Below are 14,255 nucleotides of genomic sequence, written 5' to 3'. Positions count from 1 at the left end.
GACTATTAGACTGTTAGACTATTAGACTGTTAGACTATTAGACTGTTAGACTATTAGACTGTTAGACTGACTATTAGACTATTAGACTGTTAGACTATTAGACTATTAGACTGTTAGACTATTAGACTATTAGACTGTTAGACTATTAGACTATTAGACTGTTAGACTATTAGACTGTTAGACTATTAGACTATTAGACTGACTATTAGACTGTTAGACTGTTAGACTGTTAGACTGTTAGACTGTTAGACTATTAGACTGTTAGACTGTTAGACTGACTATTAGACTATTAGACTATTAGACTATTAGACTATTAGACTGTTAGACTGTTAGACTATTAGACTGTTAGACTGTTAGACTGACTATTAGACTATTAGACTATTAGACTATTAGACTATTAGACTGTTAGACTATTAGACTGTTAGACTGTTAGACTGACTATTAGACTATTAGACTATTAGACTATTAGACTATTAGACTGTTAGACTATTAGACTGTTAGACTGTTAGACTGACTATTAGACTATTAGACTATTAGACTATTAGACTATTAGATTGTTAGACTATTAGACTATTAGACTGTTAGACTATTAGACTGTTAGACTATTAGACTATTAGACTATTAGACTATTAGACTATTAGACTGTTAGACTGACTATTTGACTGTTAGACTATTAGACTGTTAGACTGTTAGACTGTTAGACTGTTAGACTGTTAGACTATTAGACTGTTAGACTGTTAGACTGACTATTAGACTATTAGACTATTAGACTATTAGACTGTTAGACTGTTAGACTGACTATTAGACTGTTAGACTATTAGACTGTTAGACTGTTAGACTGTTAGACTATTAGACTGTTAGACTATTAGACTGTTAGACTATTAGACTGTTAGACTATTAGACTATTAGACTGTTAGACTGTTAGACTGTTAGACTATTAGACTGTTAGACTATTAGACTGTTAGACTATTAGACTGTTAGACTGTTAGACTGTTAGACTATTAGACTGTTAGACTATTAGACTGTTAGACTGTTAGACTGTTAGACTGTTAGACTATTAGACTATTAGACTATTAGACTGTTAGACTGTTAGACTGTTAGACTATTAGACTATTAGACTATTAGACTATTAGACTGTTAGACTATTAGACTGTTAGACTATTAGACTATTAGACTATTAGACTATTAGACTATTAGACTGTTAGACTATTAGACTATTAGACTGTTAGACTGTTAGACTGTTAGACTGTTAGACTGTTAGACTGTTAGACTATTAGACTGTTAGACTATTAGACTGTTAGACTGTTAGACTATTAGACTATTAGACTATTAGACTGTTAGACTGTTAGACTGTTAGACTATTAGACTGTTAGACTGTTAGACTGTTAGACTGTTAGACTATTAGACTATTAGACTATTAGACTGTTAGACTGTTAGACTGTTAGACTGTTAGACTATTAGACTATTAGACTATTAGACTGTTAGACTATTAGACTGTTAGACTATTAGACTATTAGACTATTAGACTATTAGACTATTAGACTGTTAGACTATTAGACTATTAGACTATTAGACTATTAGACTATTAGACTGTTAGACTATTAGACTATTAGACTGTTAGACTGTTAGACTATTAGACTATTAGACTATTAGACTGTTAGACTATTAGACTATTAGACTATTAGACTATTAGACTATTAGACTGTTAGACTATTAGACTATTAGACTATTAGACTATTAGACTATTAGACTATTAGACTATTAGACTATTAGACTGTTAGACTATTAGACTATTAGACTATTAGACTATTAGACTGTTAGACTGTTAGACTATTAGACTGTTAGACTGTTAGACTGTTAGACTGACTATTAGACTATTAGACTATTAGACTATTAGACTATTAGACTGTTAGACTATTAGACTGTTAGACTGTTAGACTGACTATTAGACTATTAGACTATTAGACTATTAGACTATTAGACTGTTAGACTATTAGACTGTTAGACTGTTAGACTGACTATTAGACTATTAGACTATTAGACTATTAGACTATTAGACTGTTAGACTATTAGACTATTAGACTGTTAGACTGTTAGACTGTTAGACTATTAGACTATTAGACTATTAGACTATTAGACTATTAGACTGTTAGACTATTAGACTGTTTAGACTGACTATTAGACTATTAGACTGTTAGACTGTTAGACTGACTATTAGACTATTAGACTGTTAGACTGTTAGACTATTAGACTATTAGACTGTTAGACTGTTAGACTGACTATTAGACTATTAGACTGTTAGACTATTAGACTGTTAGACTATTAGACTATTAGACTATTAGACTATTAGACTGTTAGACTGTTAGACTGACTATTAGACTATTAGACTATTAGACTATTAGACTATTAGACTGTTAGACTATTAGACTATTAGACTGTTAGACTGTTAGACTGTTAGACTATTAGACTATTAGACTATTAGACTATTAGACTATTAGACTGTTAGACTATTAGACTATTAGACTGTTAGACTGTTAGACTGACTATTAGACTATTAGACTGTTAGACTGTTAGACTGTTAGACTGTTAGACTGTTAGACTGTTAGACTATTAGACTATTAGACTGTTAGACTGTTAGACTGTTAGACTGTTAGACTATTAGACTATTAGACTATTAGACTGTTAGACTATTAGACTGTTAGACAGTTAGACTATTAGACTGTTAGACTATTAGACTGACTATTAGACTATTAGACTATTAGACTATTAGACTGTTAGACTATTAGACTATTAGACTATTAGACTGTTAGACTATTAGACTGTTAGACTGTTAGCTGTTAGACTATTAGACTATTAGACTATTAGACTGTTAGACTGACTATTAGACTGTTAGACTATTAGACTATTAGACTGTTAGACTATTAGACTGTTAGACTATTAGACTATTAGACTGTTAGACTGTTAGACTGTTAGACTGTTAGACTATTAGACTATTAGACTATTAGACTATTAGACTATTAGACTATTAGACTGTTAGACTATTAGACTATTAGACTATTAGACTGTTAGACTGTTAGACTGTTAGACTATTAGACTATTAGACTGTTAGACTATTAGGACTATTAGACTATTAGACTATTAGACTATTAGACTATTAGACTATTAGACTGTTAGACTATTAGACTGTTAGACTGTTAGGACTATTAGACTATTAGACTGTTAGACTGTTAGACTGTTAGGACTGTTAGACTATTAGACTATTAGACTATTAGACTGTTAGACTGTTAGACTATTAGACTGTTAGACTATTAGACTGTTAGACTATTAGACTATTAGACTATTAGACTATTAGACTATTAGACTGTTAGACTGTTAGACTATTAGACTGTTAGACTGTTAGACTGTTAGACTGACTATTAGACTATTAGACTATTAGACTATTAGACTATTAGACTGTTAGACTATTAGACTGTTAGACTGTTAGACTGACTATTAGATTATTAGACTATTAGACTATTAGACTATTAGACTATTAGACTGTTAGACTATTAGACTGTTAGACTGTTAGACTGACTATTAGACTATTAGACTATTAGACTATTAGACTATTAGACTGTTAGACTATTAGACTATTAGACTGTTAGACTGTTAGACTGTTAGACTATTAGACTATTAGACTATTAGACTATTAGACTATTAGACTGTTAGACTGTTAGACTGTTAGACTATTAGACTGTTAGAACTGACTATTAGACTATAGACTGTTAGACTGTTAGACTGACTATTAGACTATTAGACTGTTAGACTGTTAGACTATAGACTATTAGACTGTTAGACTGTTAGACTGACTATTAGACTATTAGACTGTTAGACTATTAGACTATTAGACTATTAGACTATTAGACTATTAGACTGTTAGACTATTAGACTATAGACTATTAGGACTATTAGACTATTAGACTATTAGACTATTAGACTATTAGACTATTAGACTATTAGACTATTAGACTATTAGACTGTTAGACTATTAGACTATTAGACTATTAGACTATTAGACTATTAGACTATTAGACTATTAGACTATTAGACTATTAGACTATTAGACTATTAGACTATTAGACTGTTAGACTATTAGACTGTTAGACTATTAGACTATTAGACTATTAGACTATTAGACTGTTAGACTATTAGACTATTAGACTGTTAGACTATTAGACTGTTAGACTATTAGACTATTAGACTGTTAGACTGTTAGACTGTTAGACTATTAGACTATTAGACTATTAGACTATTAGACTGTTAGACTATTAGACTATTAGACTGTTAGACTGTTAGACTGACTATTAGACTATTAGACTGTTAGACTATTAGACTATTAGACTATTAGACTATTAGACTATTAGACTATTAGACTGTTAGACTGTTAGACTGTTAGACTGTTAGACTATTAGACTATTAGACTATTAGACTATTAGACTATTAGACTATTAGACTATTAGACTGTTAGACTATTAGACTGTTAGACTATTAGACTATTAGACTATTAGACTATTAGACTGTTAGACTATTAGACTATTAGACTGTTAGACTATTAGACTGTTAGACTATTAGACTATTAGACTATTAGACTGTTAGACTGTTAGACTATTAGACTATTAGACTATTAAGACTATTAGACTGTTAGACTGTTAGACTGTTAGACAGTTAGACTGTTAGACTATTAGACTATTAGACTGTTAGACTGTTAGACTGTACCATAGAGCTTCAGTAAATCAGCCTTAGACTATATATACAGCACATTAGGGAGCTACACTATGCCATGTTTAGGCCAGTCATTCCCTGGTGAGTAACCCAGCTTCTCAGTAGAAATGCTATGCTGTGTACCTGTAATATACCTGTGTCCTGGTGTCCAGGGGGTGTACTGGTACATCAAACTGTCTCCCTACAGAAACAGGAGATAGACTAGTGTCCTGTCCAAGGGGTGTCCTGTACATCAAGCTGTCTCACTAAAGAAACAGGAGATAGACTAGTGTCCTGTCCAGGGGGTGTCCTGGTACATCAAGCTGTCTCACTACAGAAACAGGAGATAGACTAGTGTCCTGTCCAGGGGGTGTCCTGTCTCTCCCTACAGAAGCAGGAGATAGACTAGTGTCCTGTCCAGGGGGTGTACTGGTACATCAAGCTGTCTCACTACAGAAACAGGAGATAGACTAGTGTCCTGTCCAGGGGGTGTACTGGTACGTCAAGCTGTCTCACTACAGAAACAGGAGATAGACTAGTGTCCTGTCCAGGGGGTGTCCTGGTACGTCAAGCTGTCTCACTACAGAAACAGGAGATAGACTAGTGTCCTGTCCAGGGGGTGTCCTGTCTCTCCCTACAGAAGCAGGAGATAGACTAGTGTCCTGTCCAGGGGGTGTCCTGTCTCTCCCTACAGAAACAGGAGATAGACTAGTGTCCTGTCCAGGGGGTGTCCTGTCTCTCCCTACAGAAGCAGGAGATAGACTAGTGTCCTGTCCAGGGGGTGTCCTGTCTCTCCCTACAGAAGCAGGAGATAGACTAGTGTCCTGTCCAGGGGGTGTCCTGTCTCTCCTACAGAAGCAGGAGATAGACTAGTATCCTGTCCAGGGGGTGTCCTGTCTCTCCCTACAGAAGCAGGAGATAGACTAGTGTCCTGTCAGGGGTGTCCTGTCTCTCCCTACAGAAACAGGAGATAGACTAGTGTCCTGTCCAGGGGTGTCCTGTCTCTCCCTACAGAAACAGGAGATAGACTAGTGTCCTGTCCAGGGGGTGTCCTGTACATCAAGCTGACTCACTATGTGAAGCTGTCTCAGCCCCTGTGGAAAAGCAGTACAGTATAATGAGGTATTATAATCCCAGCGTTTCAGGGAAAGAGAACAGTTAATTACAGAGTAGCAATGGCCAGAAACACCAGAATCCAGACTGGACGAGCGGAATGCAGAGCTGGCCTCCCCACTGGCTTTGATTGTGAAACTGGATGGATCAGCTCATCCTCATCGTTTGGTTTGGCCTAACTCTGCCACGGGCTCTCTGGGAATTTCTGTAATTTGTTCCCTTAGCTCCCTGTGGTTTCTGAGGCTGGAAAAGAACTACAAATCTGTCTGCTTGTTATGTGGAATTTGATGTGGTGCAGTGCTAAAGCATGCTGGGGTTTGGTGTTTGCATATTTTGTAGAGGTTAGCACAACATCCTGTGACCACTTATAGCTAGTTCAGTATCTGATAGATAACTTAGAATAACACCTGTCTGTCTCTCACACACTGTACCTACACACACACACTCTCTCTTCTCTCTCTCATTTTCACTCTCTCTCTCCATCTCTCCCGTCTCTCTCTCTCATTTTCACTCTCTCTCTCCATCTCTCTCTCTCTCTCTCCGTCTCTCTCTCTCTCTCATTTTCACTCTCTCTCTCCATCTCTCTCCGTCTCTCTCTCATTTTCACTCTCTCTCTCCATCTCTCTCTTTCTCTCTCCATCTCTCTCCTCTCTCTCTCTCCGTCTCTCTCTCTCATTTCTTCTCTCTCTCTTCTCTTATCTCATTACCTCTCCCTCTCTTCTCTCATTATCTTCTCTCTTCATTATCTCTCTCTCTCCTATCTCTTCTCTCATTATCTTCTGTCTCTCTCTCTCTCTCACATTCTCTCTCTCGCTCTCTCATATTCTCCGTAAAACACACACACATTCTCATACACATTCGGTCTCTCTTTCATTCTCTGTTTCTCTCTCTCTCTCTTTGTTCTCAGTTGTTTACCCCTCCGCCCCCTCTGACGTTGTCTCTCTGTCTCTGCAGGTAAAATGTGATCAGTACTGGCCTACCAGAGGAACAGAGACATATGGGCTGATACAGGTTACTCTGCTGGACACTGTAAGAGCTGGCTACATCTCTGTTAGGACCTTTGCTCTCTACAAGGTGTGTGTGTGGGGGGGGTGCGTGTGTGTGTGTGTGTGCGTGTATGTCTGTGTGTGTGTGTGTGTGGGGGGGGGGGGGGGGGGGGGGGTTGTGTATGTGTGTGTGTCTGTGTCTGTGTGTGTGTGTGGGGGGGGGGGGTCGTGTGTGTGTGGTGTGTGTGTGTGTGTGTGTGTGTGTGTGTGTGTGTGTGTGTGTGTGTGTGTGGTGTGTGTGTGTGTCTGTGTGTGTGTGTGGTGTGTGTGTGTGGTGTGTGTGTGTGTGTGTTGTGTGTGAGACAGACGATGTTTTATGTGTGTCTTTTTGTGTAACCTCCTCTCCCCCCCCCCACTCCTCTCCTCTCCCCCCCCTCCTCTCCTCTCCCCCCCCCTCCTATCCCCTCCCCCCCTCTTCCTCTCCCCCCCACGCCGATACTCTCCCCCCCACGCCTCTCCTCTCCCCCCACTCCTCTCCTCTTCCCCCCCCCTCCTCGTCCCTCCACCCTCTCGTCTCCCCCCCCACCTCTCTCTCCCTCCCCCCACTCCTCTCTCTCTCCCCCCCTTCACTACTCCCCCGGTCCTGCTTCTCCTCCCCCGCCCCCCCCTCCTCTCCTCCTCTCCCCCCCCCACTCCTCTCCTCTCCCCCCATCACTCTCCTCTCCCCCCACTCCCTCCTTCTCCCCCGCACTCCTCTCCTCTCCCCCCACTCCTCCCTCCCCCATCTTCTCTCCTTCTCTCTCTCCCCCCCTCCATCTCCTCTCCCCCCCACTCTCCTTCCTCCCCCACTTCCTCCTCTTCCCCCCTCCCCTCCTCTCGTCCCCCACTCCCCTGCTCTCCTCTCCCCTCCCCCCCCCCTCCTCTCCTCCCCCCCCCCACTCCCCTCCCCTCTCCCCCCCACTCCCCCTCCTCTCCCCCCCACTCCCCTCCTCTCCCCCCCACTCCCCTTCTCTCCTCTCCTCTCCCCCCCTCCTCTCCTCTCCCCCCCCCCCACTCCCCTCCTCCCCCCCCCACTCCCTCCTCTCCCCCCACTCCCCCTCCTCTCCTCTCCCCTCCCTCTCCTCCAGAGTGGCTCCAATGAGAAGCGTGAGATTCGTCAGTTCCAGTTTACAGCCTGGCCGGACCACGGGGTCCCGAACACCCCACCCCTCCTGGCCTTCCTACGACGGGTCAAGGCCTGCAACCCTCCAGACGCAGGACCCATGGTCGTACACTGCAGGTACCTGATTTACCTGGAACGCCAAGCAGGAAAACCCCTTATAATAAAGCACAGCATTATCATGACTCTGGTATAGTGATGTAGAACAGTAGAGTACATGACTCTGGTATAGTGATGTAGAACAGTAGAGTACATGACTCTGGTATAGTGATGTAGAACAGTAGAGTACATGACTCTGGTATAGTGATGTAGAACAGTAGAGTACATGACTCTGGTATAGTGATGTAGAACAGTAGAGTACATGACTCTGGTATAGTGATGTAGAAACAGTAGAGTACATGACTCTGGTATAGTGATGTAGAACAGTAGAGTACATGACTCTGGTATAGTGATGTAGAACAGTAGAGTACATGACTCTGGTATAGTGATGTAGAGTACATGACTCTGGTATAGTGATGTAGAACAGTAGAGACATGACTCTGGTATAGTGATGTAGAACAGCAGAGTACATGACTCTGGTATAGTGATGTAGAGTACATGACTCTGGTATAGTGATGTAGAACAGTAGAGGACATGACTCTGGTATAGTGATGTAGAACAGTAGAGTACATGACTCTGGTATAGTGATGTAGAACAGTAGAGACATGACTCTGGTATAGTGATGTAGAACAGTAGAGTACATGACTCTGGTATAGTGATGTAGAACAGTAGAGTACATGACTCTGGTATAGTGATGTAGAAACAGTAGAGTACATGACTCTGGTATAGTGATGTAGAACAGTAGAGTACATGACTCTGGTATAGTGATGTAGAACAGTAGAGACATGACTCTGGTATAGTGATGTAGAACAGTAGAGACATGACTCTGGTATAGTGATGTAGAACAGTAGAGTACATGACTCTGGTATAGTGATGTAGAACAGTAGAGTACATGACTCTGGTATAGTGATGTAGAACAGTAGAGTACATGACTCTGGTATAGTGATGTAGAGTACATGACTCTGTATAGTGATGTAGAACAGTAGAGACATGACTCTGGTATAGTGATGTAGAACAGTAGAGTACATGACTCTGGTATAGTGATGTAGAGTACATGACTCTGGTATAGTGATGTAGAACAGTAGAGGACATGACTCTGGTATAGTGATGTAGAACAGTAGAGTACATGACTCTGGTATAGTGATGTAGAACAGTAGAGACATGACTCTGGTATAGTGATGTAGAACAGTAGAGTACATGACTCTGGTATAGTGATGTAGAACAGTAGAGTACATGACTCTGGTATAGTGATGTAGAACAGTAGAGTACATGACTCTGGTATAGTGATGTAGAACAGTAGAGTACATGACTCTGGTATAGTGATGTAGAACAGTAGAGACATGACTCTGGTATAGTGATGTAGAGTACATGACTCTGGTATAGTGATGTAGAACAGTAGAGACATGACTCTGGTATAGTGATGTAGAGTACATGACTCTGGTATAGTGATGTAGAGTACATGACTCTGGTATAGTGATGTAGAACAGTAGAGACATGACTCTGGTATAGTGATGTAGAACAGTAGAGTACATGACTCTGGTATAGTGATGTAGAACAGTAGAGTACATGACTCTGGTATAGTGATGTAGAACAGTAGAGTACATGACTCTGGTATAGTGATGTAGAACAGTAGAGTACATGACTCTGGTATAGTGATGTAGAACAGTAGAGTACATGACTCTGGTATAGTGATGTAGAACAGTAGAGTACATGACTCTGGTATAGTGATGTAGAACAGTAGAGTACATGACTCTGGTATAGTGAGGTAGAACAGTAGAGTACATGACTCTGGTATAGTGATGTAGAACAGTAGAGTACATGACTCTGGTATAGTGATGTAGAGTACATGACTCTGGTATAGTGATGTAGAACCAGTAGAGTACCATGACTCTGGTATAGTGATGTAGAACAGTAGAGTACATGACTCTGGTATAGTGATGTAGAGTACATGACTCTGGTATAGTGATGTAGAGTACCATGACTCTGGTATAGTGATGTAGAGTACATGACTCTGGTATAGTGATGTAGAGTACATGACTCTGGTATAGTGATGTAGAACAGTAGAGTACATGACTCTGGTATAGTGATGTAGAGTACATGACTCTGGTATAGTGATGTAGAGTACATGACTCTGGTTATAGTGATGTAGAACAGTAGAGTACATGACTCTGGTATAGTGATGTAGAACAGTAGAGTACATGACTCTGGTATAGTGATGTAGAACAGTAGAGTACATGACTCTGGTATAGTGATGTAGAACAGTAGAGTACATGACTCTGGTATAGTGATGTAGAACAGTAGAGGACATGACTCTGGTATTGTGATGTAGAACAGTAGAGTACATGACTCTGGTATAGTGATGTAGAACAGTAGAGTACATGACTCTGGTATAGTGATGTAGAGTACATGACTCTGGTATAGTGATGTAGAACGTAGAGTCCATGACTCTGGTATAGTGATGTAGAGTACATGACTCTGGTATAGTGATGTAGAGGACATGACTCTGGTATAGTGATGTAGAACAGTAGAGTACATGACTCTGGTATAGTGATGTAGAACAGTAGAGGACATGACTCTGGTATAGTGATGTAGAACAGTAGAGTACATGACTCTGGTATAGTGATGTAGAACAGTAGAGTACATGACTCTGGTATAGTGATGTAGAACAGTAGAGTACATGACTCTGGTATAGTGATGTAGAACAGTAGAGTACATGACTCTGGTATAGTGATTGTAGAGTACATGACTCTGGTATAGTGATGTAGAGTACATGACTCTGGTATAGTGATGTAGAACAGTAGAGTACATGACTCTGGTATAGTGATGTAGAACAGTAGAGTACATGACTCTGGTATAGTGATGTAGAACAGTAGAGTACATGACTCTGGTATAGTGATGTAGAACAGTAGAGTACATGACTCTGGTATAGTGATGTAGAACAGTAGAGTACATGACTCTGGTATAGTGATGTAGAACAGTAACCTACAGACAGACTAGTCTGTTCGTTCAACAGGCCTCTCTGTTAGTTGAGAACTCAGTAACCTACAGACAGACTAGTCTCTAGACAATGCCTTGTGATTGGGCAACACACAATCCACAGCTAGGCTATAATTATCAAATTTTTTAAATTATAATAATAATAACCATGAATCCTCTTTGTCTAAATTATAGACCTTCTCCTGGTATGATAATCAGAATGATTTGATTTCTATCTGAGCAGACGGCAGGAATTCTATAACGTTGACAAATGTACTTCACCACTGGAGAGATGAGAGGTTAGGGTCATCTCTATTAGAGACAGAGAGACAGACAGACAGACAGACAGACAGACAGACAGACAGACAGACAGACAAGAGAGACAGACAGACAGACAGACAGACAGACAGACAGACAGACAGACAGACAGACAGACAGACAGACAGACAGACAGACAGACAGACAGACAAGAGAGGCAGACATACAGACAGACAGGCAGGCAGACAGACAGACAGACAGATCATATAAAGGGTGAATGCCATCCTAATTCTGTGAGAGATACAAGCTTCACTCTCTCACCACAGCAATGGCCCCTCGTTGGTCTATACAGGCTGCGATGTGGCTGTCCCAAATTGAGAGGTACCGGATCCTGGTAAATGGGTTCTGGAAGGAAACTGTCCCAAATTGAGAGGTACTGGATCCTGGTAAATGGGTTCTGGAATGAAACTGTCCCAAATTGAGAGGTACCGGATCCTGGTAAATGGGTTCCGTAATGAAACAGTCCCAAATTGAGAGGTACCGGATCCTGGTAAATGGGTTCTGGAATGAAACTGTCCCAAATTGAGAGGTACCGGATCCTGGTAAATGGGTTCTGGAATGAAACTGTCCCAAATTGAGAGGTACCGGATCCTGGTAAATGGGTTCTGGAATGAAACAGTCCCAAATTGAGAGGTAACGGATCCTGGTAAATGGATTCTGGAATGAAACAGTCCCAAATTGAGAGGCTCAAATGAAGCACTGGTTCTGTAGAACACTGGTTTTGTAGAACACCGTCTCTGCACACATCAATCCAGGTCTCAGTGATTTAATTCGCCAAAGACCAAATCTCCTGCCTTTGTCCACCACTGGCCAAGTTCATGACAGCAGTGTAGACAACAACATACAGTAATACCCAGGAAACCCAGAGAAGGACTGAGGTATGGGTCACCTTCAGTTCTGTCAACTCAAATTCCATTCAAACTATGGAAATCATATATATATATATATATATATACTATATGTATATGAATCTCCTGAGCTTAAATGAGATTGACCTTTAACCCAGACAGAAACTCCCAACACTTCTCATTGGCTAAACAAGCTGCATCCCTCCATAGCAATACGACGAGCAACGAGATATTTTACCGTTTACTATGTACTCTCTAAGCTTCACACACACACACACACACACACACACACACACACACACACACACACACACACACACACACACACACACACACACACCACACACACACACAGACACACACACACACACACACACACAGACACACACACACACACACACACACAGACACACACACACACACACACACACACACACACACAGACACACACACACACACACACACACACACAGACACACACACACACACACACACACACACAGACACACACACACACACACACACACACACACAGACACACACACAGACACACACACACACACACACACACACACACACACACACACACACAGACACACACACACACACACACACACAGACACACACACACACAGACACACACACACACACACACACAGACACACACACACACACACACACAGACACACACACACACACACACACACACACACACACAGACACACACCACAGACACACACACACACACACACACACACAGACACACACACACACACACAGACACACACACACACACACACACACCACACAACACACAGACACACACACACACACACACACACACACACACAGACACACACACACGCACACACACACAGACACACACACACACACACACACCACACACACACAGACACACACACACACACACACACACACACTTCCACACACATATTTGGGTTCAGGAGTTGACAGTCCCAGTGCGTTGTCTAAACGGTATGCTATGCTTTACGAACCCTGTCATTAGAATGCCTGGCTCTCACTGTGGAATAGACATGGAGAATACTTCTCTACTCAGGAGGGAGGGAGGGAGGGAGGGAGGGAGGGGAGGGGAGGGGAGGAGGGGAGGAGGGGGGGAGGGAGGGAGGGAGGGAGGGAGGGAGGAGGGAGGGAGGGAGGGAGGGAGGGAGGGAGGGAGGGAGGGGAGGGAGGGAGGGAGGGAGGGGGAGGGGAGGGAGGGAGGGAGGGAGGGAGGGAGGGAGGGAGGGAGGGAGGAGGGAGGGAGGGAGGGAGGGAGGGAGGGAGGGAGGGAGGGAGGGGAGGGAGGGAGGGAGGGAGGGATGGGGAGGGAGGGATGGGAGGGAGGGAGGGAGGGAGGGAGGGAGGGAGGGGAGGGGAGGGAGGAACCCTGTCATTAGAATGCTGGCCTGGCTACCACTGTGGAATAGACATGGAGAATACTTCTCTTACTCAGGAGGGAGGAGGGGAGGGAGGGAGGGAGGGAGGGAGGGAGGGAGGGAGGGAGGGAGGGAGGGAGGGAGGGAGGGGAGGAGGGAGGGAGGGAGGGAGGGAGGGCGGGCGGGAGGGAGGGAGGGAGGGAGGGAGGGAGGGAGGGAGGGAGGGAGGGAGGGAGGAGGGAGGGGAGGGGAGGGAGGGGAGGGGAGGGAGGAGGGAGGGAGGGAGGAGGGAGGGAGGGAGGGAGGGAGGGAGGGAGGAAGGGAAGGAGGAGGGAGGGAGGGAGGGAGGGAGGGAGGGAGGGAGGGAGGGAGGGAGGGATGGGAGGGAGGGAGGGAGGGAGGGAGGGAGGGAGGGAGGGAGGGAGGGAGGGAGGGATGGGAGGGGAGGGGAGGGGAGGGGAGGGGAGGGGAGGGGAGGGGAGGGGAGGGGGGAGGGGAGGGTGTGTGTAACCAGGAAGCTGCCAGTGAGATGGAGTGTGTAACAGGATTATAGGTGAATTAAATTAGCTTATTTACAGTAACAATAGTCAGTCTCTCTCTCTCTCTCTCTCTCTCTCGC

The 14,255-nt window shown here is 42.9% G+C and overlaps 1 protein-coding gene across 1 annotated transcript in view; it reads left to right on the top strand.

The window, feature by feature from the left end:
* LOC116365356 (receptor-type tyrosine-protein phosphatase S-like) overlaps window positions 1-14,255 on the top strand; it is a gene marked incomplete at its 5' end in the record, with an annotated part of 56,813 nt that overhangs the window by 32,143 nt on the left and 10,415 nt on the right. The window contains 2 exons of the mRNA XM_031818006.1: window positions 6,808-6,927; window positions 7,967-8,118. Coding sequence (XP_031673866.1) covers window positions 6,808-6,927; window positions 7,967-8,118 — 272 coding nt within the window. The remainder of the gene's footprint in view (window positions 1-6,807; window positions 6,928-7,966; window positions 8,119-14,255) is intronic.

The sequence above is a fragment of the Oncorhynchus kisutch genome, unplaced genomic scaffold (genome assembly GCF_002021735.2).
Source record: "Oncorhynchus kisutch isolate 150728-3 unplaced genomic scaffold, Okis_V2 scaffold1227, whole genome shotgun sequence".
NCBI classification, from domain to species: Eukaryota; Metazoa; Chordata; class Actinopteri; order Salmoniformes; family Salmonidae; genus Oncorhynchus; species Oncorhynchus kisutch.
The sequence above is the reverse complement of the archived record's forward strand: the minus strand, read 5'-3'. Positions and strand labels throughout refer to the sequence as shown.